At 43.0% G+C, this 24989-nt stretch overlaps 1 protein-coding gene across 2 annotated transcripts in view; it reads right to left on the bottom strand.

Annotated features, from left to right (window-relative positions):
• The window catches only part of agbl4 (AGBL carboxypeptidase 4), a 408538-nt gene that overhangs the window by 12522 nt on the left and 371027 nt on the right, over positions 1-24989 (bottom strand). For both annotated transcript variants that reach the window (XM_021604030.3, XM_090235706.1), the window contains 2 exons: positions 14697-14846; positions 1549-1711 (listed from right to left, as the gene is read on the bottom strand). In XM_021604030.3, the coding sequence (XP_021459705.2) occupies positions 1549-1711; positions 14697-14846 (313 nt within the window). The remainder of the gene's footprint in view (positions 1-1548; positions 1712-14696; positions 14847-24989) is intronic.

The following is a 24989-nucleotide window of genomic DNA, read 5'->3' on the forward strand; positions in this document are numbered from 1 at the left end:
GGTTTTCTGCTTGTTCTCTATCCCATGGATCTGAGACGTGTCTCCTCTTTTCCAACAAAGTTTGTTAAAATGGTTAAAAACAAGTTAATCTGAAGGAACATTTTAGTCTATAGAGAATGTCTATTTAATTCCTATTTATTTTTTAAGGCTCCCGAGTGGCGCAGCGGTCTAAGACACTGCATCTCAGTGCAAGAGAAGTCACTAAAGTCCCTGGTTTGAATTCAGGCTGTATCACATCCGGCTGTGATTGGGAGTCCCATAGGGCGGCGCACAATTGGCCCAGCGTAGTTTGGGTTTGGCCGGAGTAGGCTGTCATTGTAAATAAGAGTTTGTTCTTAACTGACTTGCCTGGTTAAATAAAGGTTACACATTTAACCCTGAATGCATTTGGAGTGTACAAAAGACTATGCAATTAACAGGCCTGCTGTATTCTATTCTTCATCACAACAAAAGCAGAACACACATGCTCTCTACCTCTTTTGTAAACAAAATCAATGGGGCAGGTGTTGCCTTCCCACTGTCACTACGTATCTGGCTGAACAAAAGAGCAAGGCAGCGCTCAGGTGGATAAGGGCTGACCTGACTTGTCTACATCTCAGCCCTGTACTGCCTGTCGATCGAGCCAGGCCTCCAATAATGACTAGGAAATCAATAGGCTCTCGTCTGGCCCTAAATGAGGTTGTTACTATAGGGGCAGGCAGTGTGGATAAACGCTGGGGGATGGAGAACCAGTACAATAGACTGACATTATCACCATCAGCCCTCATTAGTGGGCTCTACAGACGGCTTTTCTGTTGCATGGTGTACAGACACGGCCCAGATAATTTCACTGGCCAAGACATCTGCACAGGTCTGGCTTTTGTCTACTCAGGAGTAGCATTGATTTGGAGAATCAGACCTTTTGTAGTCCAGAGTATCTCCCTCAAGAAGACACAAATTCAATCTGCCCACAGTGCCCAATCGCTGGGCACAGACTGGGCTCTCAGGGAGAAATCGGATTCTGTTTTCGATGCGTGTTGGTGTCCACAAAAACACAAAACACTGTTAGTGTTTGTACACTGATTTGCTGGCTCAATGACATGAGCCTTTCAATATACGACAGAACCTCTCACTCAATTTCCCTTTAAACCAATCTGTGCTGCAGCCTGCATCCCACAAGTCCCAGGCACCAGTAATATACCCTCCCTTTGCAACCCTAGTCCCAGGCACCACAACACACAATCCCCTCTGTTCCTGTTGCATATCTTGTCCTACATGGATGGACAGGGTGTATTGATGTAACTATCAATCAACTCTGACACCAATACAGCATGCTTTCTATGAGATGTGAAGCTCTGAAGTTTGGGGAAGTTAGTGGAGGGAGAGAGGGAGGGAGGAGACATACACGTGTACACGTGTCGTGTGCTCCATCTCTGTCTCTCCCCCTGATGCCTCCTCTCCTTTCTCCTCCATCAGCCAGCGGGGGAGGCTGGGAAGGCGTGGGCAGAAGGAGGCGGGGGCCCGGCCAGGCTCCCTGGGAACCCTGATGACAATGAGAGAGAAGGATACAGGTGTCCTCGGTGTAGGGAACGGGCGACGTGCTCCCCGCTGCCATGTAGCTGTAGAAGGACACCTCCAGGGTGTAGCAGTAGGACGTGTCGTCCAGCAGGCCACCCAGGAAGCGCCTCCCAGTGCCAGCCTTCACCACGTCACGGTTAAATGACGTGTTGGACTGTGAAGTGAAACACTGTTAATATAGAATATATTCTACTATACCAACATTATAAATCAATAATTAGTCAGACAAGTGACAAAGTATATGTGTATAGAAGCCGAAACACGTCAGAGTTTTTAAACTTTGTTTCCATTGAACATGCCATTCAAATAAAGGTATTTTAATTCATTATATGAAGAGTGCCTTTGTCCTCCTTTTTTTTGGTGTATGTTGGTGAATTTCAATGCTTAATTCTAATAATTCCCACACAACTCATTGTGGTCTTGTTGTAATGCATATATGTCCAATCAAAAGAGCATTTTTGACCAATGGAACAAGTGTGTTAATATACTTCTAAGAAAACCAATGGTCCAAAACTTCATGTCTCTATTATAATCCGTTAAAAAGTTATTGGAGTTTATAAACTTTTGGATTGACAGAATTAGGGTGACTAAATCAATGGAGGCCATGGTCAAAAATCTGGAAAATTGAACTGCATCAATTTGAACGGATTCTGTGCAAGACAGGCTCACTTTCCCATTGAACTCGTCATCTTTCTCCTCAACTCCACAGGACATAAAACAATATCGGGGCGGCAGGGTATCGATTTTGAATACACGACATGTATTATTTTCGTATTTTATTATACACTTTTCACATTAATTATAAATTCCTGTTTTCGAAAATTTCTCACGAAAATAATATCTGCACTGAGTGTAAACCAAGATTTTTATTTTCAAAGCCTTTTACATTTAATTCAGCTCGTCATGTTAATTTAGCATTTTGCTACCCACGGCAACAACATGCTACCCACGACAACCTCAAAATGTTAAATTATCAAGTTGTTACGACAAACCTGCACCGCCATGTCAACAGAGCTCGATATAGACAGGTTAGCTGACAAAGTCGCGAAAGCAATTTGCACGCTTCAATGTGGGCAGAAGTCCAATCAGTTGTGATTTTAGATGGCCAGATAGCTTGCAATAATGACACGAAGCTGCCACGTGGAGAATTGTAGATGTCTCGTTTCAGCTAGTTTTATCTTGTCCTTGATACCATGTCTTGTTTTGAGGTGTTTTTACTGATGTCACTTCTATGCTAATATGGCAAAAATTCACTAGCTAGCTAACCATGAACTGTAACGATGTATTTGAGAGACAAGTACTCATTGTCAAATCAAAAATCAAATCAAATTGTATTGTATTTGTCACAAGCTTTGTAAACAACAGGTGTGGACTAACAGTGAAATGCTTACATATGGGCCCTTCCCAACAATACAGAGAGAAAAATAGAAAGATAATAACACAAATAAATACACAATGAGTAACGACAACTTAGCGTAGGGGTAAAGTGTCAACCAGCTAAAGGTGTCACAACCAGTTATTGAGTGGTAAGGGGCAATTCCTTTTCACACAGGGGAATTGGGTGTTGCATAACTTCGTTATTTTATTTAATTAAGTATCAATTTTTGTTATTTGTAAACTCAGGATCACTTGATCTAATATTAGGTTTTGGTTGAAGATCTGCTAACATTCAATATAAAACATAAGTGAAAATCAGAAAGGCGCAAATACTTTTTCACGGCACTGTATTTGTTTAACTATTTAGCTGTCTTATGGCTTGGGGGTAAAATATTTTCAGGGTCCTGTTGGTTCCAGACTTGCTGCAAATGTACACTGAACAAAAATAAAATGCAACATGTTGGTCCCATGTTTCCTGAGCTGAAATAAAAGATCCCAGAAATGTTCCATACATACAAAAAGCTTATTTCTCAAAAATCTTGTGCACAAATTTGTTTACACCTCTGTTAGTGAGCATTTCTCCTTTGCCCAGATAATCCATCCACCAGACAGTTGTAGCGTATCAAGAAGCTGATTTAACAGCATGATCATTACACAGGTGCACCTTGTGCTGGGGACAATAAAAGGCCACTAAAATGTGTAACTTTGTCAGACAACACAATAGAGCCCCACAGTGGTGTCATAATACCCATAAAACCTAGCGGTCAAACAGGGAAATGGTTCCAATCGTTTTTCCACCATTCATTTTCCCATAGGGAATTTTAGACCCGTAAAATAAGGGTTGTGTTTCTTGTAGGCTCTTGTAAATTTCTTGTAAATCTCTCTCGGTGTCACGTTCTGACCATAGAGAGTCCTTATTTTCTATGGTGGAGTAGGTCAGGGTGTGACTGGGGGGTTAGTCTAGTTTATTATTTCTATGTGGGTGTTCAAGTTTTCATGTTTCTATGTTGGTGATTTGTATGATTCTCAATTAGAGGCAGCTGGTAATCGTTGTCTCTAATTGGGGATCATATTTAAGTAGTGTTTATTCTGCACCTTGGTCCTGCTCTACAAACGAACGTGACACTCGGACAAGGTTACTTTCATCAATATATTTGTCTCTATTTACAGATTGGAAAATGCTAATTAGTATCAAAGGAGACATCATGCAAGACTACAAATCTCTGCAAGCTCCTAAATGTCATCTCTAGCTGACACCTTTGTTAACATGTAGTGTCAATTTAAAACATGCACAAGACAGTTTGCAAAATTGTAAATTTAAAGACATTTAGCCAATGTATTACTAAATTTACCTAACATTAGATAGTTAATCCAGAGATTCTTACCTTTGCCTTGATTCGGCAGTCTTGTCCAGATCACCATGGCATTTGTAGCTCTTTATGATAGCCACACTATCAGCTAATTATCATTTCATTTTTGTGGGGTAAATACAGATGAATATATTGATAAGTCACCTTGTCCTAGAGAGATTGACACGGTTATCAAAATGTCACGCCAGGGTAAGCCTACACAAAACACAGCTTTTATTTTAAGAGTTTCTAAAATCCCCTATGGGGGGGGAACAATTGGAGCTTTTTCTTGTTTGACCACTAGGGTTTATGGGTATTATGACTCATACTGTGGTACTCTATGCCACAGATGTCTCAAGTTGAGGGAGTGTGCAATTGGCATACTGACTGCAGGAATGTCTACCAGAGGTGTTGCCAGAGAATTGAATGTTAATTTCACTACTATAAGCCGCCTCCAACGTCGTTTTAGAGAATTTGGCAGTATATCCAACCTTCCTCACAGCCACAGACCACGTGCATGGCGACGTGTGGGTGAGCGTTTTGCAGTTCACAATGTTCAATTCAGTGCCCCATGGTGGCGATGGAGTTATGGTATGGGCAGGCATAAGCTATGGACAACGAACACAATTGCTTTTTGGCAATTTCAATGCACAGTGATAATGTGACGATATCCTGAGGCCCCTTGTCTTGGCATTCATCTGCCGCCATCACATAATATTTCAGCAGGATAATTCACGGCCCCATGTTGCAAGGATCTGTACCTAATTCCTGGAAGCTGAAAATGTCCCAGTTCTTCCATGACCTGCATACTCACCAGACATGTACAGCCATTGAAGTGGGACAACATTCCACAGGCCACAATCAACAGCCTGAACAACTCTGTGCGAAGGAGATATGCTGCATGAGGCAAATGGTCACACTAGATACTGAATGGTTTTCTAATCCACGCCTGTACTTATTTTTTTAAGGTATCTGTGACCAACCGATGCATATCTGTATTCCCAATCATGTGAAATCCATAGATTAGGGCCTTATACATTCATTTAAATTGACTGATTTACATATATGAACTGTAACTCAGTAAAATCCTTGAAATAGTTTTCTGTTGCATTTATATTTAGATATTTATTTATATTTATCTTTTCAATAAACATTGGAGAGACATATACAATGCCTTTGGAAAGTATTCAGGCCCCTTGATTTTTTCCACATTTTGTAACTTTGCAACGTTATTCTAAAATTGATAAATATTTGTATTTATTTAATCCATCTACACACAATACCCCATAATGACAAAGTGAAAACAGGTTGAGACATTTTTGCAAATTTATAAAAATGTAAAAAAAAACTTATTTACATAAGTATTCAGACACTTTGCTATGAGACTCGAAATTGAGCTCAGGTACATCCTGTCCACATTGATCTTCCTTGCGATGTTTCTACAACTTGATTGGAGTCCACCTGTGATAAATTCAATTGATTGGACATGATTTGGAAAGCCACATTTGACAGTGCATGTCAGAGCAAAAACCAAGCCATGAGGTCGAAGGAATTGTCCGTAGGATTATGTTGAAGCACAGATATATTTAATTTATTTTTATTTCACCTTTATTTAACCAGGTAGGCAAGTTGAGAACAAGTTCTCATTTACAATTGCGACCTGGCCAAGATAAAGCAAAGCAGTTCGACACGTACAACAACACAGAGTTACACATGGAGTAAAACAAACAAAGTCAATAATACAGTAAAAAATAAGTCTATATACAATGTGAGTGAGCAAATAAGGTGAGATAAGGGAGGTAAAAGCAAAAATAGGCCATGGTGGCAAAGTAAATACAATATAGCAAGTAACACACTGGAATGGTAGATTTGCAGTGGAAGAATGTGCAAAGTAGAAATAGAAATAATGGGGTACAAAGGAGCAAAATAAATAAATAAATACAGTAGGGGAAGAGGTAGTTGTTTGGGCTAAATTATAGATGGGCTATGTACAGGTGCAGTAATCTGTGATCCGGGGAAAGGTACCAAAAAATGTCTGCAGCATTGATGGTCTCCAAGAACACAGTGGCCTCCATCATTCTTAAACGGAATAAGTTTGGAACCACCAAGGCTCTTCCTAGAGCTGGCCGCCCAGCCAAACTGCACAATTGGGGGAGAAGGGCCTTGGTCAGGGAGGTGACCAAGAACCTGATGGTCATTCTGACAGAGCTCTAGAGTTCCTCTGTGGAGATAGGATAACCTTCCAGAAGGACAACCATCTCTGCAGCACCAATCAGGCCTTTATGGTAGAGTGGCCAGATGGAAGCCACTCCTCAGTAAAATGCAAATTACAGCCTGCTTGGAGTTTGCCAAAAGCCACCTAAAGACTCTCAGACCATGAGAAAAAAGATTCTCTGGAAACCAATACTGAACTCTTTGAAATGAATGCCAAGCGTCACGTCCGAAGGAAACCTGACACCATCCCTATGGTAAAGCATTGTGGTGGCAGCATCATGCTGTGTGATGTTATTCAGCAGCAGGGACTGGGAGACTAGTCAGGATCGAGGGAAAGATGAAGGGAACAAAGTGCAGAGAGCTCCTTGATGAAAACATGCTCGAGAGCGCTCAGGACCTCAGACTGGGGCGAAGGTTCACCTTCCAACAGGACAATGACCCTAAGCACACAGCCAAGACAAAGCAGGATTGGCTTCGGGACAAGTGTCTGAATGTCCTTGAGTGGTCCAGCCAGAGCCCGGACTTGAATGCTATCAAACATCTCTGGAGAACTGAAAATAGCTGTGCAGCAACGCTCCCCATCCAACCTGACAGAGATTGAGAGGATCTGCAGAGAAGAATTGGAGAAACTCCCCAAACACAGGTGTGCCAAGCTTGTAGCATCATACCCAAGACTCAATGCTGTAATTGCTGCCAAAGGTGCTTCAAAGTCAATTATATTTTTTATAAATTATAAAAAATGTCTAAAAACCTGTTTTTGCTTTGTCATTATGGGTTGTGTGTAGATAGTTCCCCCCCGCCCCCCCCCCTTATCAATATAATCAATTTCAGAAAAAGGCTGGAACATAACAAAATGTGGAAATGGTCAAGGGCTCAGGAATACTTCCCGAAGGCACTGTAGTTTATGTGTTGTCAACAATCTAAGCCATCACTGTCTGTTTAACCCCATAGTTGTGCATGTGTTGGTTTTGTTGCTAAACAACCGACCGTTTAATAGGTTACAAAATCCGACATTTTGGATATAATGAACGATTCAGAACATGAATAATCGTATTTGTCTTGGTAAAATGTTATAAAATATAACATAAGGAAGTGAAATTTCATCACCAAAGCGTGTTTTCACCTACTCTGGTCAGAGTGGGTGGACACCCTCCATATGACATGTATTTTCAGTCAGCTTCAGTATAATACATGATTAAGTCAATTTAGTTTCCATTGCACTCTAGTAGTCCACTCAACATGAATGGAACTTGACCCCTGTAACGTAAATGCAGGGTTGGCTTTCACTCCTGGCAGTTTTCACTTATTGATTTCTATGTGCTTTGGGCAGTGCTGAATGGGCAGGAAAAAAAGAGCAGAGTAAGGGCATGACTTCTGGCCTGCTGTCACCACTACTGTACACACCCCAATGGTATACACTCACACTCACACTCGACGCGAGCATGCACATGCAGAAGTACACACACACACAAACGGTGTGGTGAAGATGGTGCTGCAGTGGATAGTTGCCGTCTTATGGACTCCTAACCAATTCTGATATTATGTGTGTTTTTTTTACGCTGATCTTAACTTGTTTTACATACTGTTGAAGTCAGAAATTTACATACCCTTAGCCAAATACATTTAAACTCAGTTTTTCACAATTCCTGACATTTAATCCTAGTAAAAAATTCCCTGTCTTAGGTCAGTTAGGATCACCACTTTATTTTAAGAATGTGAAATGTCAGAATAATAGTAGAGACAATGATTTATTTCAGCTTTTATTTCTTTCATCACATTCCCAGTGGGTCAGAAGTTTATATACATGCAATTAGAATTTGGTAGCATTGCCTTTAAATTGTTTAATTTGGATCAAACGTTTCAGGTAGCCTTCCACAAGCTTCCCACAATAAGTTGGGTCAATTTTGGCCCATTCCTCCTGACAGAGCTGGTATAACTGAGTTAGGTTTGTAGGCCTCCTTGCTCGCACACACTTTTTCAGTTCTGCCCACAAATTTTCTATAGGATTGAGGTCAGGGCTTTGTGATGGCCACTCCAATACTTTGACTCTGTTGTCCTTAAGCCATTTTGCCACAACTTTGGAAGTATGCTTGGGGTCATTGTTCATTTGGAAGACCCATTTGCGACCAAGCTTTAACTTCCTGACTGATGTCTTGAGATGTTGCTTCAATATATCCACATAATCTTCCTTCCTCATGATGCCATCTATTTTGTGAAGTGCACCAGTCCCTCCTGCAGCAAAGCACCCCTACCTTCAGGCGTTTGGAAATTGCTCCCATGGATGAACCAGACTTGTGGAGGTCTACATTTTTTTTTCTGGGGTCTTGACTGATTTCTTTTGATTTCCTTCTGATGTCAAGCAAAGAGGCACTGAGTTTGAAGGTAGGCCTTGAAATACATACACAGGTACACCTCCAATTGACTCAAATGATGTCAATTAGTCTATCAGATGCTTCTAAAGCCATTACATAATTTTCTGGAATGTTCCAAGCTGTTTAGAGGCACAGTCAACTTAGTGTATGTAAACTTCTGACCCACTGGAATTGAGATACAGTGAAATAATCTGTCTGTAAACAATTGTTGGAAAAATTACTTGTGTCATGCCCAAAGTAGATGTCCTAACCGACTTGCCAAAACTATAGTTTGTTAACAAGAAATTTGTGGAGTGGTTGAAAAACGAGTTTTAATGACTCCAACCTAAGTGTATGTAAACTTCCGACTTCAACTGTAATATTTCTGCTATCATTTCTATGACCAAAAACATCTCCTGGACATCAGAACAGCGATCACTGACCTCGATTTGGGTGACGATTTCTACTTCAACGAGTCGGCAGCTGTGGATGTACTGCTTATTTCGATGAACGTACAATCACTAGGGAATAAGCTAGATGAACTCCATACAAGACTATCCTATCAACGGACATGAAAAACTGTAATATTCTATGTTTCTCGGAGTCGTTGCTGAACATGGACATGGGTAATACACATCTAGATGGTTTTGCTATGCATCAGCAAGACCGAACGGCAGCTTCGGATAAGGTTAAGGGGGAGATGTGTCTCTTTGTTAACAGCAGCTGTTGCACAATCTTTAATGTTAAGTCTCAAGGTTTTGCTGGCCTCAGTTAGAATCAGAGTATGTGAGCAGAGCAGATGAGGAGCAGAGCATGCCCAATTTGACTGGTGAGTTTCCCAAAGGCTGGAGCGTCAGCCTTCTCGCCCACATTGATTTTGGCCCAATGGGCCTGACATTTTACTTCTTTCAAGGAGCTTTACGTTTTGCTAGGGTTATTTTGCCTAAAAACTTTTAGAACTACCTATAGAAAAATGTAAAAACATCTCCGCATCCCTACCCAGCCTGGCAAGAGTGGCCGGATGGGTGTTTAGCATTCCCAGTGGCTCTGCAAGAGCGGAGACTGTATTCTCCGCTGGTGGCCTGCTCTCCAGGCACCATCGCATGAGCCTAAAGCCAGACTTTAGACAAACTACTGATTCCAAAAGTGAATTCAAAGGCATTGTAGACTGAGCCTAACTAGGCATTTTTCATTCAATTCACAGCCTATATGCACAATTTATAGACTATACTAATTGAATACAACAAAATGTTGTTTAAATGCTGAGTGCTTAATGTTCCTGCCAGCCTAGTGTGTCGCACTCGCAAATGTTTTACAATTAACACTGAGTATACAAAACATTAAGGAGACATGCTCTTTCCATGACATGGACTGACCGGGTGAATCCAGGGGAAAGCTATGATCCCTTATTGATGTCACTCCTTAAATCGACTTCAGTCAGTGTAGATGAAGGGGAGGAGACAGGTTAAAGAAGGATTTTTAAGCCTTGAAGACAATTGAGACATGGATTGTGTAATGTGTACCATTCAGAGAATGAATGGGCAAGATAAATATTTAAGTGGCTTTGAATAGGGTGATAGTAGGTGCCCGGCACACCTATGAATGAATCGAAGGTGAATCGAAGGTGTTCTTAATGTTTGGTATACTCAGTGTGTTTATTTGTAGGCTATAACCTTGAGGTAATAGGCTAATAGTCTAAATAATTCATTTTCATTTCTTAGGCTACCTGTCTGGCTCTTGACCTATTTAGAGTGTTTATATGCTGTTTAATACCACATGTAGCCTTCAAACGGTCAACCTTTCATGTTGTTTACTAAAATACTTTTCATTCAAATCATATGGTTTCGTTTCAATAATCAATACCTATTGGTAGGTCCAGGTAGTCACAAAAATAGATGGGTATTTACATTGTGATTTTAATGAATGGAGCGAATTTGGAGCGGGTTTTAGTGGAGCAGTTGGAAAGGAGGTGGAGTACAGGAGCAGTGCACAAGCACCGATGCTTGAGCTCACCTTTAGATCACCTTTACTCCACACACAGAGACGCATACAAAGCTCTCCCTTGCCCTCCATTTGGCAAATCTGACCATAACTCTATCCTTCTGATTACTACTTACAAGTAAAAACTCAAAAAGAAGGAACCAGTGACGCACTTAACATGGAAGCGGTCAGATGAAGCAGACTACAGGACTGTTTTGCTAGCACAGACTGGAATATGTTCTGGGATTCAACCGATGACATTGAGGAGTTTACCACAGTCACCGGCTTCATTAATTTAATAAGTGCTTCAACGACGTCGTCCTCACAGTGACCGTCCTCACATATCCCAACCAGAAGCCATGGATTCCAGGCAACATCCGCACTGAGCTAAAGGATAAAGCTACTGCTGCTTTCAAGGACCGGGACACTAATCCGGACGCTTATAATAAATCCCCCTACGACCTCTGACAAGCCATCAAACAGTCAAAACGTCAATACAGGACTAAGATTGAGTCCTAATACTCTGAAACTCGTCAGATTTGGCAGGGCTTGCAAACTATCATAGATTACAAAGGGAAACCCAGCCACAAGCTCCCCAGTGTTGTGAGCCTACCAGACGAGCTAAATTCCTTCTATGCTTGCTTCGAAGCAATCAACACTGAACCGTGCATGAGATTACCAGCTGTTCCGGATGACTCTGATCTCGATCTCCGTAGCCAATGTGAGAAAGACCTTTAAACAGGTTAACATTCACAAGGCTATGGGGCCAGGCGGATTACCAGGATGCGTACTCAGCGCATGCGCTAACTAGCTGGCAAGTGTCTTCATGATATTTTCAACCTCTCCCTGACCTAGTCTGTAATATCTACATGTTTCAAGCAGACCACCATAGTCCCTGTGCCCAAGGTAACCTGTTTAAATTACTATCGCCCCGTAGCACTCACATCTCACATCGTAGCACCAAAGCCCCATATACTACCCACCACTGTGACCTGTACGCTCTCGTTGGCTGGCCCTCGCTTCATACTCGTCGCCAAACCCACTGGCTCCAGGTCATCTACAAGACCCTGCTAGGTAAAGTGCCCCCTTATCTCAACTCGCTGTAGCACGCGCTCCAGCAGGTATATCTCTCTGGTCACCCCCAAAACCAATTCTTCCTTTGGCCGCCTCCTTCCAGTTCTCTGCTGCCAATGACTGGAACGAACTACAAAAATCTCTGAAACTGGAAACACTTATCTCCCTCACTAGCTTTAAGCACCAGCTATCAGAGCAGCTCACAGATTACTGCACCTCTACATAGCCCATCTATAATTTAGCCCAAACAACTACCTCTCCCCCTACTGTATTTATTTATTTTGCTCCTTTGCACCCCACTATTCCTATCTCTACCTTGCACATTCTTCCACTGCAAATCTACCATTCCAGTGTTTTACTTGCTGTATTGTATTTACTTTGCCACCATGGCCTTTTTTGTGTGGTTTTTTTTGCCCTTACCTCCCGTATCTCACCTCATTTGCTCACATTGTATATAGACTTATTTTTCTACTGTATTATTGACTGTATATTTGTTTTACTCCATGTTTAACTCTGTGTCGTTGTATGTGTCGAACTGCTTTGCTTTATCTTGGCCAGGTCGCAATTGTAAATGAGAACTTGTTCTCAACTTGCCTACCTGGTTAATTAAATAAAGGTGAAATAAAAAAAATAAAAATAAACATCTGTGGCCATGAAATGCTTTGAAAGGCTGGGCAAATTAATTAAGTTTATTGGTCGTGTACACATATTTGCAGATGTTATTGCAGGTGCAACGAAATGCTTGTGTTTCCAGCCCCAACAGTGCAGTGATACCAAGCAGAAAAACAACAATACACTCATAGGAAATATCTGAATGTGTCATGTATACATATAAAGATGGTATGGACAGAATACAGTGCATTCGGAAAGTATTCAGACCCCTTCAGACCCCCGTTTCCCACATTTTGTTACGTTAACTTATTCTAAAATGGATTAAATAAAGAAAAATCCTCAATCTACATACAATACCCCATAATGACAAAGCAAAAAAAATACAAATTGAGGCTCAGATCTGGGAAAGGGAACCAAAAAATGTCAGCAGCATTGAAGGTCCCCAAGATTACATTTGTAACCACCAAGACTCTTCCTAGAACTGGCTGCCCAGCCAAACTAAGCCATCGGGGGAGAAGGGCCTTGGTCAGGGAGATGACAAAGAACCTGATGGTCACTCTGACAGAGCTCCAGAGTTCCTCTGTGGAGATGGGAGAACCTTCCAGAAGGATATCCATCTCTGCAGCACTCCACTAATCAGGCCTTTATGGTAGAGCGGAAAGATGGAAGCCACTCCTCAGTAAAATACAAATTACAGCCCACTTGGAGTTTGCCAAAAGGCACCTAAAGACTCTCAGACCATGAGAAACAAGATTCTCTGGTCTGATGAAACCAAGATTGAACTCTTTGGCATGAATACCAAGCGTCACGTCTGGAGGAAACCAGGCACTGCTTACCTGGCCAATAACATCCCTATGGTGAAGCATGGTGGTGGCAGCATAATGCTGTGGGGAGGATTTTTAGCGGCAGGGACTGGATCGAGGGAATGATGAACGGAGCAAAGTACAGAGAGATCCTTGATTAAAACCTGCTAAGAGCGCTCAGGTATTCAGACTGGGGTGAAGGTTCACCTTCCAACAGGACAACGACCCTAGGCACATGGCCAAGACAACGCAGGTGTTTCAGAACAAGTCTCTGAATGTCCTTGTGTGGCCCAGCCAGAGCCCGGACTTGAACCCGATAGAACATCTCTGGAGAGACCTGAAAATAGCTGTGCAACAACGCTCACCATCCAACCTGACAGAGCTTGAGAGGATCTGCAGAGAAGAATGGGAGAAACTCCCCAAACACAGGTGTGCCAAGCTTGTAGTGTCATACACAAGAATAATCTATGCTGTAATCACTGCCAAAGGTGCTTCAACAAAGTACTGAGTAAAGGGTCTGAATACTTATGTAAATATAATTTAAATTTTACATTTTTTTTGAAAATCAGCAAACATTTCTAAATAACTGTTTTTGCTTTGTCATTATGGGGACTATATTTGTACATATCTACCTCAATTACCTCGTACCCCTGCACATCGCCTCGGTACTGGTGCCCGATGTATATGGCCAAATTATCGTTACTCATTATGTATTAATTCATTGTGTTATTATTTTTATATTATTTATCTTTTTTCTCTCTGTATTGTTGGGAAGGGCCCATCAGTAAGCATTTCACTGTTAGTCTACACCTGTTGTTTACGAAGCATGTGACAAATAACATTTTATTTTACACATGCAGGCACACACGTCTGTATACACTCACAACAAAAGGTTAGCTCTTTATTGAGCCAGCAAAATAAATAAGTGGTGGACAATCTGTGACATTCTTTATGTATGCTGGTTGGCTAAAGTCATTTTGGCTGTTGAAAGACTTTCCTTGTGTACTGGTGAAGAAAGTTCTATGAGAGCTGTGAATGTGTCACTGCACAAAAAAAGGTTATTCTTCTGGCTATATGTAACTGGCACTGATACAAAATGTCACATTGGCTGAGCGCTGAAGGTCAATGTGGCTGAGAGGTGAAAGGGAACACAGAATTTTAAAATATAGCTTCCACACCCAGCTGTACGATAGATCTCAGTTAACCCTGTGGGTGATACAGTAACTACTGTAGCATAGCCAACTAGCACCTGCTAATATGTGGGGTGTATTTCCTGTGGAACATATGTGAGATGAGTATGGTCAGGATTGATATGGCCTGACCAGGGACAACTCTGGGCCCTAAAGTTGTCCCTGGTACAGTTGATGTGATGGACTTACAAAGGAGAAGTCTGGGGCGTTTTGGCAGAGCAGGCGAGGGAACACGGCTTGTCTCTGGACTCTCTCCTCCTCCTCAAACACGTTCCCGTACATGAAGCCATTCATCATGGTGGAGTGGGCATGAACATCAATGTAGAACTCCAGCCCTACCTTATGAATACATGACACACACACACACACACACACACACACACACACACACACACACACACACACACACACACACACACACACACACACACACACACACACACCACACACACCACACACACCACACACACACCACACACACAGAGAGAGAAAGGGGCACAGGGCAGGGGTGTCACAAACCTGCCGAATATACACAATTTACACATTTCATAGCCATTGCCATTTCTATCAAAATGTAAAGATCTTGATTTGACTAAGACTCCTTGGCTACATATTTTTCAAATGCCCACGTCATGTATTCTACAAAAACATTGGGAACAACAACAACCAAGCTGTGTCACACAAATGCCTTGTTTGGCTGTGGAGGGCATCTTCCTAGTGAAAGATGACTCTCCGAGGTGGCAGAGCACCAGAGGAGAATCACAGAAGAGCTAGCAAACCTCCCACAGCGACAGTGAGAGAGAGAGGGAGGGAAGAATGATGATACTAGTCATATTTTATTCCCTGTAGAGCCCAGGGACAGAGCTGAGGAGAGGAGAGCCCAGGAGACTGGCTTGGTGGCCCCACACAGATGAGATGTGGAGACTTGCTGGGGAGAGCCTTCCAGATACAGCTGCACTACAATACAGTAGCCCACACACAATCAGGCTTTATTCAGACTATCAGTTACTGTAGCTACACTGCTTCCCACACAGCAGGCTGAGGAGCTGAGAGGAAAACACTATGAGAACCAGCTGTCACACACACACGCACACACATACACTACATGACAAGATGTATGGGGACACCTGCTCATCCAAAATCATGGGCATTAATATGGAGTTTGTCCCCCCTTTCCTGCTATAATAGCCTCCACTCTTCTGGCTTTCCACTAGATGTTGGAACATTGCTGCGGGGACTTGCTTCCATTCAGCCACAAGAGCATTAGTGAGGTTGGGCACTGATGTTGGGCGATTATGCCTGGCTCGCAGTCAGCGCTCCAATTCATCCCAAAGGTGTTCAATGGAGTTGAGGTCAGGACTGTGCGGGCCAGTCAAGTTCTTCCACACAAATTTCGACAAACCATTTCTGTATGGACCTCACTTTGTGCACAGGGGCATTTCGGACCCATCCTAGGTTACAAGGTACACACACACACACGCACACACACACACACACACACACAGCTGATATGGCTGAACATATCTCCCTGGCATATTACATAATTTATGCAGCAGCATATAAAACATTTTTGGACCTTGTTGTGCACGGCAGTCCGTCCTTGGCAAATTTTGTCATCAAAGAAAAAGATTTACAATTCCGAGTTGTATGACCGTTCAAAACGTATTTTCCCAGTCTGACTTCCCAGTTGCAATGCTTGTGGTTAGCCACTGTCACCGATTCCTTCCAAACAACTCATTGTTGAATTTGCGATTTTGCGATTTACAACTTGTGTAATGTTTATGTCCAATGGCCGATGAGCACCGATACGTTTTATCTATATTTTCTCTTCATTATTTATCTTCATATGACAAGGATTAAAAACTATTTGCCAGTAGACAGGATTCATAATGATGACTGCTAGCTAAGATTGTGAAAGTAAGATGTTGAAATGATCAGTCCAATCAAAACTACTGTACATATAACGTGATTTCTGTGGCCAATGACCTTGAGCCTTCTTGGAAGGGCACTTGTAATATAACTATCTCATAGGGCTGAAATTTTGGATGTCTACCATTTACTGAAGGACTGAAGCTTGGCGATTGCGCAAATCCCTATGACTGACAGAATACTGAGCTAATGCCCCACCTGCCCTGAATGGCAGGTCACCACTGTTTGACATACAGACTAGATCTATGAGAGAAAATCTGGTACTGGTATCAAAAGAAAACGCGGGCGAAGTCCTGAAAGTGTGGTGAAAGAATTTCAGGCGATGCCTTCGATAAAATCCAACTCGAACGGGTACACCTTTTCAGACAGAAATATGCATCCCAAATTTGCATCCTTCAATGATAAAATAATGGTTAAAAGTCTGGGTAAAAGACCCAGTGGCATGAATGATATGATCCCGAAGGAAATTGCAGAACTGTGCAAAGTTCTGTAACCACTCTTCAAGGAGAATAGATTAAAAGAGAAACGTGTAGCTCTTGTAGTCGATAAACTGTATATTGATAACCAAATGTACAGAGACACCAAGACTACATGGCTATTCTAAATATTACACATTTCCCATAGAGGATTAGAATAATGGAACACCCAATACTATGAATGATAGGGATTGTAATAACACAATATATATACAGTGCCTTGCGAAAGTATTCGGCCCCCTTGAACTTTGCGACCTTTTGCCACATTTCAGGCTTCAAACATAAAGATATAAAACTGTATTTTTTTGTGAAGAATCAACAACAAGTGGGACACAATCATGAAGTGGAATGACATTTATTGGATATTTCTAACTTTTTTAACAAATCAAAAACGGAAAAATTGGGCGTGCAAAATTATTCAGCCCCCTTAAGTTAATACTTTGTAGCGCCACCTTTTGCTGCGATTACAGCTGTAAGTCGCTTGGGGTATGTCTCTATCAGTTTTGCACATCGAGAGACTGAATTTTTTTCCCATTCCTCCTTGCAAAACAGCTCGAGCTCAGTGAGGTTGGATGGAGAGCATTTGTGAACAGCAGTTTTCAGTTCTTTCCACAGATTCTCGATTGGATTCAGGTCTGGACTTTGACTTGGCCATTCTAACACCTGGATATGTTTATTTTTTAATCATTCCATTGTATATTTTGCTTTATGTTTTGGATCATTGTCTTGTTGGAAGACAAATCTCTGTCCCAGTCTCAGGTCTTTTGCAGACTCCATCCGGTTTTCTTCCAAAATGGTCCTGTATTTGGCTCCATCCATCTTCCCATCAATTTTAACCATCTTCCCTGTCCCTGCTGAAGAAAAGCAGGCCCAAACCATGATGCTGCCACCACCATGTTTGACAGTGGGGATGGTGTGTTCAGCTGTGTTGCTTTTACGCCAAACATAACATTTTGCATTGTTGCCAAAAAGTTCAATTTTGGTTTCATCTGACCAGAGCACCTTCTTCCACATTACACACAGGTGGATTGTATGTATCATCATTAGTCATTTAGGTCAACATTGGATCATTCAGATATCCTCACTGAACTTCTGGAGAGAGTTTGCTGCACTGAAAGTAAAGGGGCTGAATAATTTTGCACGCCCAATTTTTCAGTTTTTGATTTGTTAAAAAAGTTTGAAATATCCAATAAATGTCGTTCCACTTCATGATTGTGTCCCACTTGTTGTTGATTCTTCACAAAAAAATACAGTTTTATATCTTTATGTTTGAAGCCTGAAATGTGGCAAAAGGTCGCAAAGTTCAAGGGGGCCGAATACTTTCGCAAGGCACTGTAAAAAATAAAATACAACAATTGATAAAGAAGTAAACTACAACTACACTATACCATTCAAGATAGAGAATGTTGTAAAATAATTCATATTCAACTTTCTATTTATAGTATTTCATAAATAGATAAGACAGCATTAGAAGAAAGGTTAATTAGATAAATAATACATCTTAAAATAAACTCCCTTTTTAAAAGAAACTTCCCTTTTTCAGGACCCTGTCTTTCAAAGACAATTCGGAAAAAATACAAATAACTTCACAGATCTTCATTGTAAAAGGTTTAAACACTGTTTCCCATGCTTGTTCAATGAACCATAAACAATTAATGAACATGCACCTGTGGAACGATCGTTAAGACACTAACAGCTTACAGATGGTAGGCATTTAAGGTCACAGTTCTGAAAACTTAGGACACTAAAGAGGCCTTTCTACTGACTCTGAAATACACAAAAAGAAAGATGCCCAGGGTCCCTGCTCATCTGCGTGAACGTGCCTTAGGCATGCTGCAAGGAGGCATGAGGACTGCAGATGTGGCCAGGGCAATAAATTGCAATGTCTGTCCTGTGAGACGCCTAACACAGCACTACAGGGAGACTGGAAGGACAGCTGATCATCCTCGCAGTGGCAGACCACGTGTAACAACACCTGCACAGGATCGGTACATCCGAACATCACACCTGCGGGACAGGTACAGTATGGCAACAACAACTGCCCGAGTTACACCAGGAACGTACAATCCCTCCATCAGTGCTCAGATTGTCCACAATAGGCTGAGCGAGGCTGGACTGAAGGCTTGTAGATTTGTTGTAAGGCAGGTCCTCACCAGACATCACCATCAACAACGTTGCCTATGGGCACAAACCCACTGTCACTGGACCAGACAGGACTGGCAGAAAGTGCTCTTCACTGATGAGTCACGGTTTTGTCTCACCAGGGGTGATGGTCGGATTCGCGTTTCTTGTCGAAGGAATGAGTATTACTCCGAGGCCTGTACTCCAAATCGATCCCGCTCCAGAGGTGGAGGGTCCGTCATGGTGTGAGGCAGTGTGCCACAGCATCATCGGACTGAGCTTGCTATCATTGCAGGCAATCTCAACGCTGGGCGATACAGGGAATACATCCTCCTCGCTCATGTGCTACCCTTCTTGCAGGCTCATCCTGACATGACCCTCCAGCATGACAATGCCACCAGCCATACTGCTCGTTCTGTGCATGATTTCCTGCAAGACAGGAATGTCAGTGTTCTGCCATGGCCAGCGAAGAGCCTGGATCTCAATCCCATTGAGCACGTCTGGGACCTGTTGGATCGGAGGGTGAGGGCTAGGGCCATTCCCCCCAGAAATGTCTGGGAACTTGCAGGTGTCTTGGTGGAAGAGTGGGGTAACATCTCACAGCAAGAACTGGCAAATCTGGTGCAGTCCATGAGGAGGAGATGCACTGCAGTACTTAATGAAGCTGGTGGCCACACCAGATACTAACTGTTACTTTTGATTTTGACGCCCCCTTTGTTCAGGGACACATTATTCAATTTATGTTAGTCACATGTCTGTGAAACTTGTTCAGTTTATGTCTCAGTTGTTGAATCTTGTTATGTTCATACAAATATTTACACATGTTAAGTTTGCTGAAAATAAACGCAGTTGACAGTGAGAAGACGTTTCTTTTTTTGATGAGTTTAAAAGGAACTGGGACACAAAAGTTCTCAACACAGTAGGGATAAAAACACAGCAAATAGGACATACAGTGCATTCGGAAAGTATTCAGATGCCTTGACGTTTTCCACATTTTGTTACATTAACAGCCTCGTTCCAAAATGGATTAAATCCATTTCAGATCTCTCCAGAGATGTTCTATCGGGTTCAAGTCTGGGCTCTGGCTGGGCCACTGGGCCACAGAGACTTGTCCTGAAGCCACTCCTGCGTTGTCTTGGCTGTGTGCTTAGGGCCGTTGTCCTGTTGGAAGGTGAACCTTCCCCTCACTCTGAGGTCCTCAGTGCTCTGGAGCAGGTTTTCATCAAGGATCTCTCTGTACTTTGTGCCATTCATCTTTCCCTCAATCCTGACTAGTCTCCCAGTCCCTGCCGCTGAAAAACATCCCCACAGCATGATGCCGCTGCCACCACCATGCTTCAACATAGGGATGGTGTCAGGTTTCCTCCAGATGTGACACTTGGCATTCAGGCCAAAGAGTTCAATCTTGGTTCATCAGACCAAATAATCTTGTTTCTCATGATCTGATAGTCCTTTAGGTGCCTTTTGGCAAACTCCAAGTGGGCTGCCATGTGCCTTTTACTGAGGATTGGCTGCCATCTGGCCAATCTACCATAATGGTCTGATTGGTGGAATGCTGCAGAGATGGTTGTCCTTCTGGAAGGCTCTCTCTCCCATCTCCATTGAAGAACTCTGGAGCTCTGTCAGTGACCATCGGGTTCTTAGTCACTTCTTATATAGACAGGTGTGTGCCTTTCCAAATCATGTCCAATCAATTGAATTTACCGCAGGTGGTCTCCAATCAAGTTATAGAAACATCTCAAGGATGATCAAAGGAAACAGGATGCACCTGAGCTCAATTTCGAGTCTCATAGCAAAGGGTCTGAACACTTATGTAAATAAGGTATTTCTGTTTTAATCTTTAATACATTTAGCAAACATTTCTAAAAAACTGTTTTTGCTTTGTTAAAGCTGATCTACCCCCTAATAAACATTTTTACAAAAATAACACACTCCCTAAATCATTAATCCAAGCTTTATTTCAAAAGTTTGGCATTAACAGTGCAATACGGTGATAGGCATTCTCTCTAGGGACAGTCTTCTGAAAATCTCTATCAGTTGACAAGGCTGCATAGCAGGGGTGACACAGTGGGGAATAACAGTTCAGTTACATTTTATCCAGTTGAATTGTAGAATAGGATTCAAGGCCAATCACATGCTACTGTGGCCAGTGTATAAAGCTCAGGCTTGCTCTTGCTCTCTCTCTAGCCCTGGACACAGCGAATCAGGTGTAATGGGCCCTCTCTCACTCTCATTCCCCTTGACCCCTCACTCTCCAGCCCAGCTCAGCACAGCCTCCTTCCCCTCCCTATCTCTCCTACTCTTGTTACACATTCCAGAGCGCACCTCAGTTCCCGGGGGTCGTCAGGGAGTGGGGAGGGATGGAGAGGGAGAAGAGGAGGGTGGAGGGTGGAGAGGGCGACGCGATGCTTGAAATTCTGCTCACAGCCAAAGCAATTTCCTGGCAAGCGCGGTGCTGTCAGCTGCTCTGATGGCTAGCTGTGAAATATTGTGGCTGGGAGTGGGCCGGCAGCAGGCTCTGGCAGCCTGATGGATGGAGCCCAAGCGGAAGAAGGGGAAACAACAACAAAAAAATAGAAAAAGAAAGCAAAACGCAGCCGCCATTAAGGCAGCTCCATCACGCAGTTGAAGGAGTTCCCAGGGTCTAATAGAGGCAGAAAGCCCTCTAATCGGCAGCGCTCGCCAAGCTAAAGGGGAGGAGGTAGTTGGGAACCACCCCTTGTTAAAGCACAGCTCGAATGATGGGGTACTGTATGTAATGGTGCAATTTGATCTGGCGCAGAGGTCCTGCAACGATGGACTTGGATTGGCTCACTCGCTTTTTTTTCTTCTGTTAACAATGTAATTAAGAATCTAAATGAAATGGTCGCACAGCGTTGGGTCACTTAAATGGCCGTGCTCCAGAAGTTTTCTCTGGAATTATATAAAAGATTCAATCTGGGAAGCCAAAGTGAATCTCCAACAGAATCTCTTAGTCTCCAAACAAAACGTCACTATGGTGATTCCCCCTAAAATGTCAAGGACAATGGAAGTACAGTGATACAGTGAAGTGCAATCCAGCCCACAATGTCAACTGAGAGCCAGCATAACAGCCTCCTAATGCGCTGTCAATCACAGGCAGACAGGACTGTGAGGCTGAAGCAGTGATGGATTGTTTCATTAACAACCCACCTTGACCTAGAGAATTGTTCATATGAAATTGTAATTAAGCAATTAGAGACAATTAAGAAATGTAGAGAATGAAAGTCAAAAGACAATCTGAGTGTAGAGGTATTACAAATTAAACCTCTCAGAGAAAGATGCAGAGAACGGATTGTTCCGGCAGAAGCTCCCTACAACTCAATAGAAGGACTCGGGCTCAACTTCATCTGAACTGGTGTTGCTGCAGTTTAGTTTAAATCGGAAGGTCAAATGAATTTTGTCCGACAAGTACTTATCTGCTGCATATTAATTAGTCTAGGCCTATAAGGGCCATAAACGGTTCGCTTATCTTAACACAGAAAAAATGCTGCTGATTTAAGCAGGATTACAGACTAGCTGATTCTCTCACAAAGCATTTAGCATTTGCTAACTTTTGCTCTCTGTTAACATTATTACCATATAGCTGAACATGCTAAGATGGTACTCCATCATCCAGGGCAAGTAGTGTTTATAAATGCAGAATAATTTACCTATTGTCTATACACAGCACTTATTTATATTTTGAATTCTGACACATGATCACTGTAATATATCTACTCAGGATTGTTAATTGGACTCGTTCTGTAATTTCTATTTTTTTCTGCATTTGTATTGTATTTGTGAGACATACTACTGCACTGTCTGAGCTAGTTACATAAGCATTTCGCTGCACCTGCTATAACACCTGTAAATCTGTATACGTGACAAATAAACCTTGATTTAATTTGATAAAGTCTATAAGTGTGTCTGTATGACTGGAGAGCAGAGAAATGAGTGATGCAGTGTGGTCGGAGCGGTGGGTGAGTCCAGATGTGCTGCAGAGAGAGAGCAGAGAAATGAGTGATGCAGTGTGGTCGGAGCGATGGGTGAGTCCAGATGTGCTGCAGAGAGAGAGCAGAGAAATGAGTGATGCAGTGTGGTCGGAGCGGTGGGTGAGTCCAGATGTGCTGCAGAGAGAGAGCAGAGAAATGAGTGATGCAGTGTGGTCGGAGCGGTGGGTGAGTCCAGATGTGCTGCAGAGAGAGAGCAGAGAAATGAGTGATGCAGTGTGGTCGGAGCGGTGGGTGAGTCCAGATGTGCTGCAGAGAGAGAGCAGAGAAATGAGTGATGCAGTGTGGTCGGAGCGGTGGGTGAGTCCAGATGTGCTGCAGAGAGAGAGCAGAGAAATGAGTGATGCAGTGTGGTCGGAGCGGTGGGTGAGTCCAGATGTGCTGCAGAGAGAGAGCAGAGAAATGAGTGATGCAGTGTGGTCGGAGCGGTGGGTGAGTCCAGATGTGCTGCAGAGAGAGAGCAGAGAAATGAGTGATGCAGTGTGGTCGGAGCGGTGGGTGAGTCCAGATGTGCTGCAGAGAGAGAGCAGAGAAATGAGTGATGCAGTGTGGTCGGAGCGGTGGGTGAGTCCAGATGTGCTGCAGAGAGAGTGCAGAGAAATGAGTGATGCAGTGTGGTCGGAGCGATGGGTGGGTCCAGATGTGCTGCAGAGAGAGAGCAGAGAAATGAGTGATGCAGTGTGGTCGGAGCGGTGGGTGAGTCCAGATGTGCTGCAGAGAGAGAGCAGAGAAATGAGTGATGCAGTGTGGTCGGAGCGGTGGGTGAGTCCAGATGTGCTGCAGAGAGAGAGCAGAGAAATGAGTGATGCAGTGTGGTCGGAGCGGTGGGTGAGTCCAGATGTGCTGCAGAGAGAGAGCAGAGAAATGAGTGATGCAGTGTGGTCGGAGCGGTGGGTGAGTCCAGATGTGCTGCAGAGAGAGCAGAGAAATGAGTGATGCAGTGTGGTCGGAGCGGTGGGTGAGTCCAGATGTGCTGCAGAGAGAGGGCAGAGAAATGAGTGATGCAGTGTGGTCGGAGCGGTGGGTGAGTCCAGATGTGCTGCAGAGAGAGAGCAGAGAAATGATTCATGCAGTGTGGTCGGAGCGGTGGGTGGGTCCAGATGTGCTGCAGAGAGAGAGCAGAGAAATTAGTGATGCAGTGTGGTCGGAGCGGTGGGTGAGTCCAGATGTGCTGCAGAGAGAGAGCAGAGAAATGAGTGATGCAGTGTGGTCGGAGCGGTGGGTGAGTCCAGATGTGCTGCAGAGAGAGAGCAGAGAAATGAGTGATGCAGTGTGGTCGGAGCGGTGGGTGAGTCCAGATGTGCTGCAGAGAGAGAGCAGAGAAATGAGTGATGCAGTGTGGTCGGAGCGGTGGGTGAGTCCAGATGTGCTGCAGAGAGAGAGCAGAGAAATGAGTGATGCAGTGTGGTCGGAGCGGTGGGTGAGTCCAGATGTGCTGCAGAGAGAGAAAGCAGACGCGGTAGTGTTCAAGCCCGTAAGCCCCTCATTCTCTCTCTGCCACAGACTAATTGATGGACATATTTGGCCCTTTTTAACACAGAGGTGACATGTAATCAAGCTAAACGGGCACTCAGACAGCACTCTGTGGCTGTTAGCGCTTCATAAGCAGCTGCATCTGTCTGGAATAGTGCTGAGAGATTAGAGCTTTATGAGGTCGGTTCGGTTCGAGTATCAATAAATAATCACGGTTTTCGATTTCGGTTTCTATTCTTCTTCTTTTTTTTAATACATGAAATGCATTATGAAATAATGATGTTACAATTATTTTTGAGATTTTTAATTGAAAATATTCCATTGTCTCTGTCAGGTGCACATTGGGTAGACATCAACAGAAAAATAGGAAATGACTATGAAATAATAAAATATTTCAGTTGTGTATATTACTTAGTTTTTATTTGATTACTTTATTATATAAAGTAATCATCTCATCTCTGCTCAAGCAGTAG

Source organism: Oncorhynchus mykiss, chromosome 5 (genome assembly GCF_057628025.1).
Source record: "Oncorhynchus mykiss isolate SJ-2025 chromosome 5, ASM5762802v1, whole genome shotgun sequence".
Taxonomy (NCBI): Eukaryota; Metazoa; Chordata; class Actinopteri; order Salmoniformes; family Salmonidae; genus Oncorhynchus; species Oncorhynchus mykiss.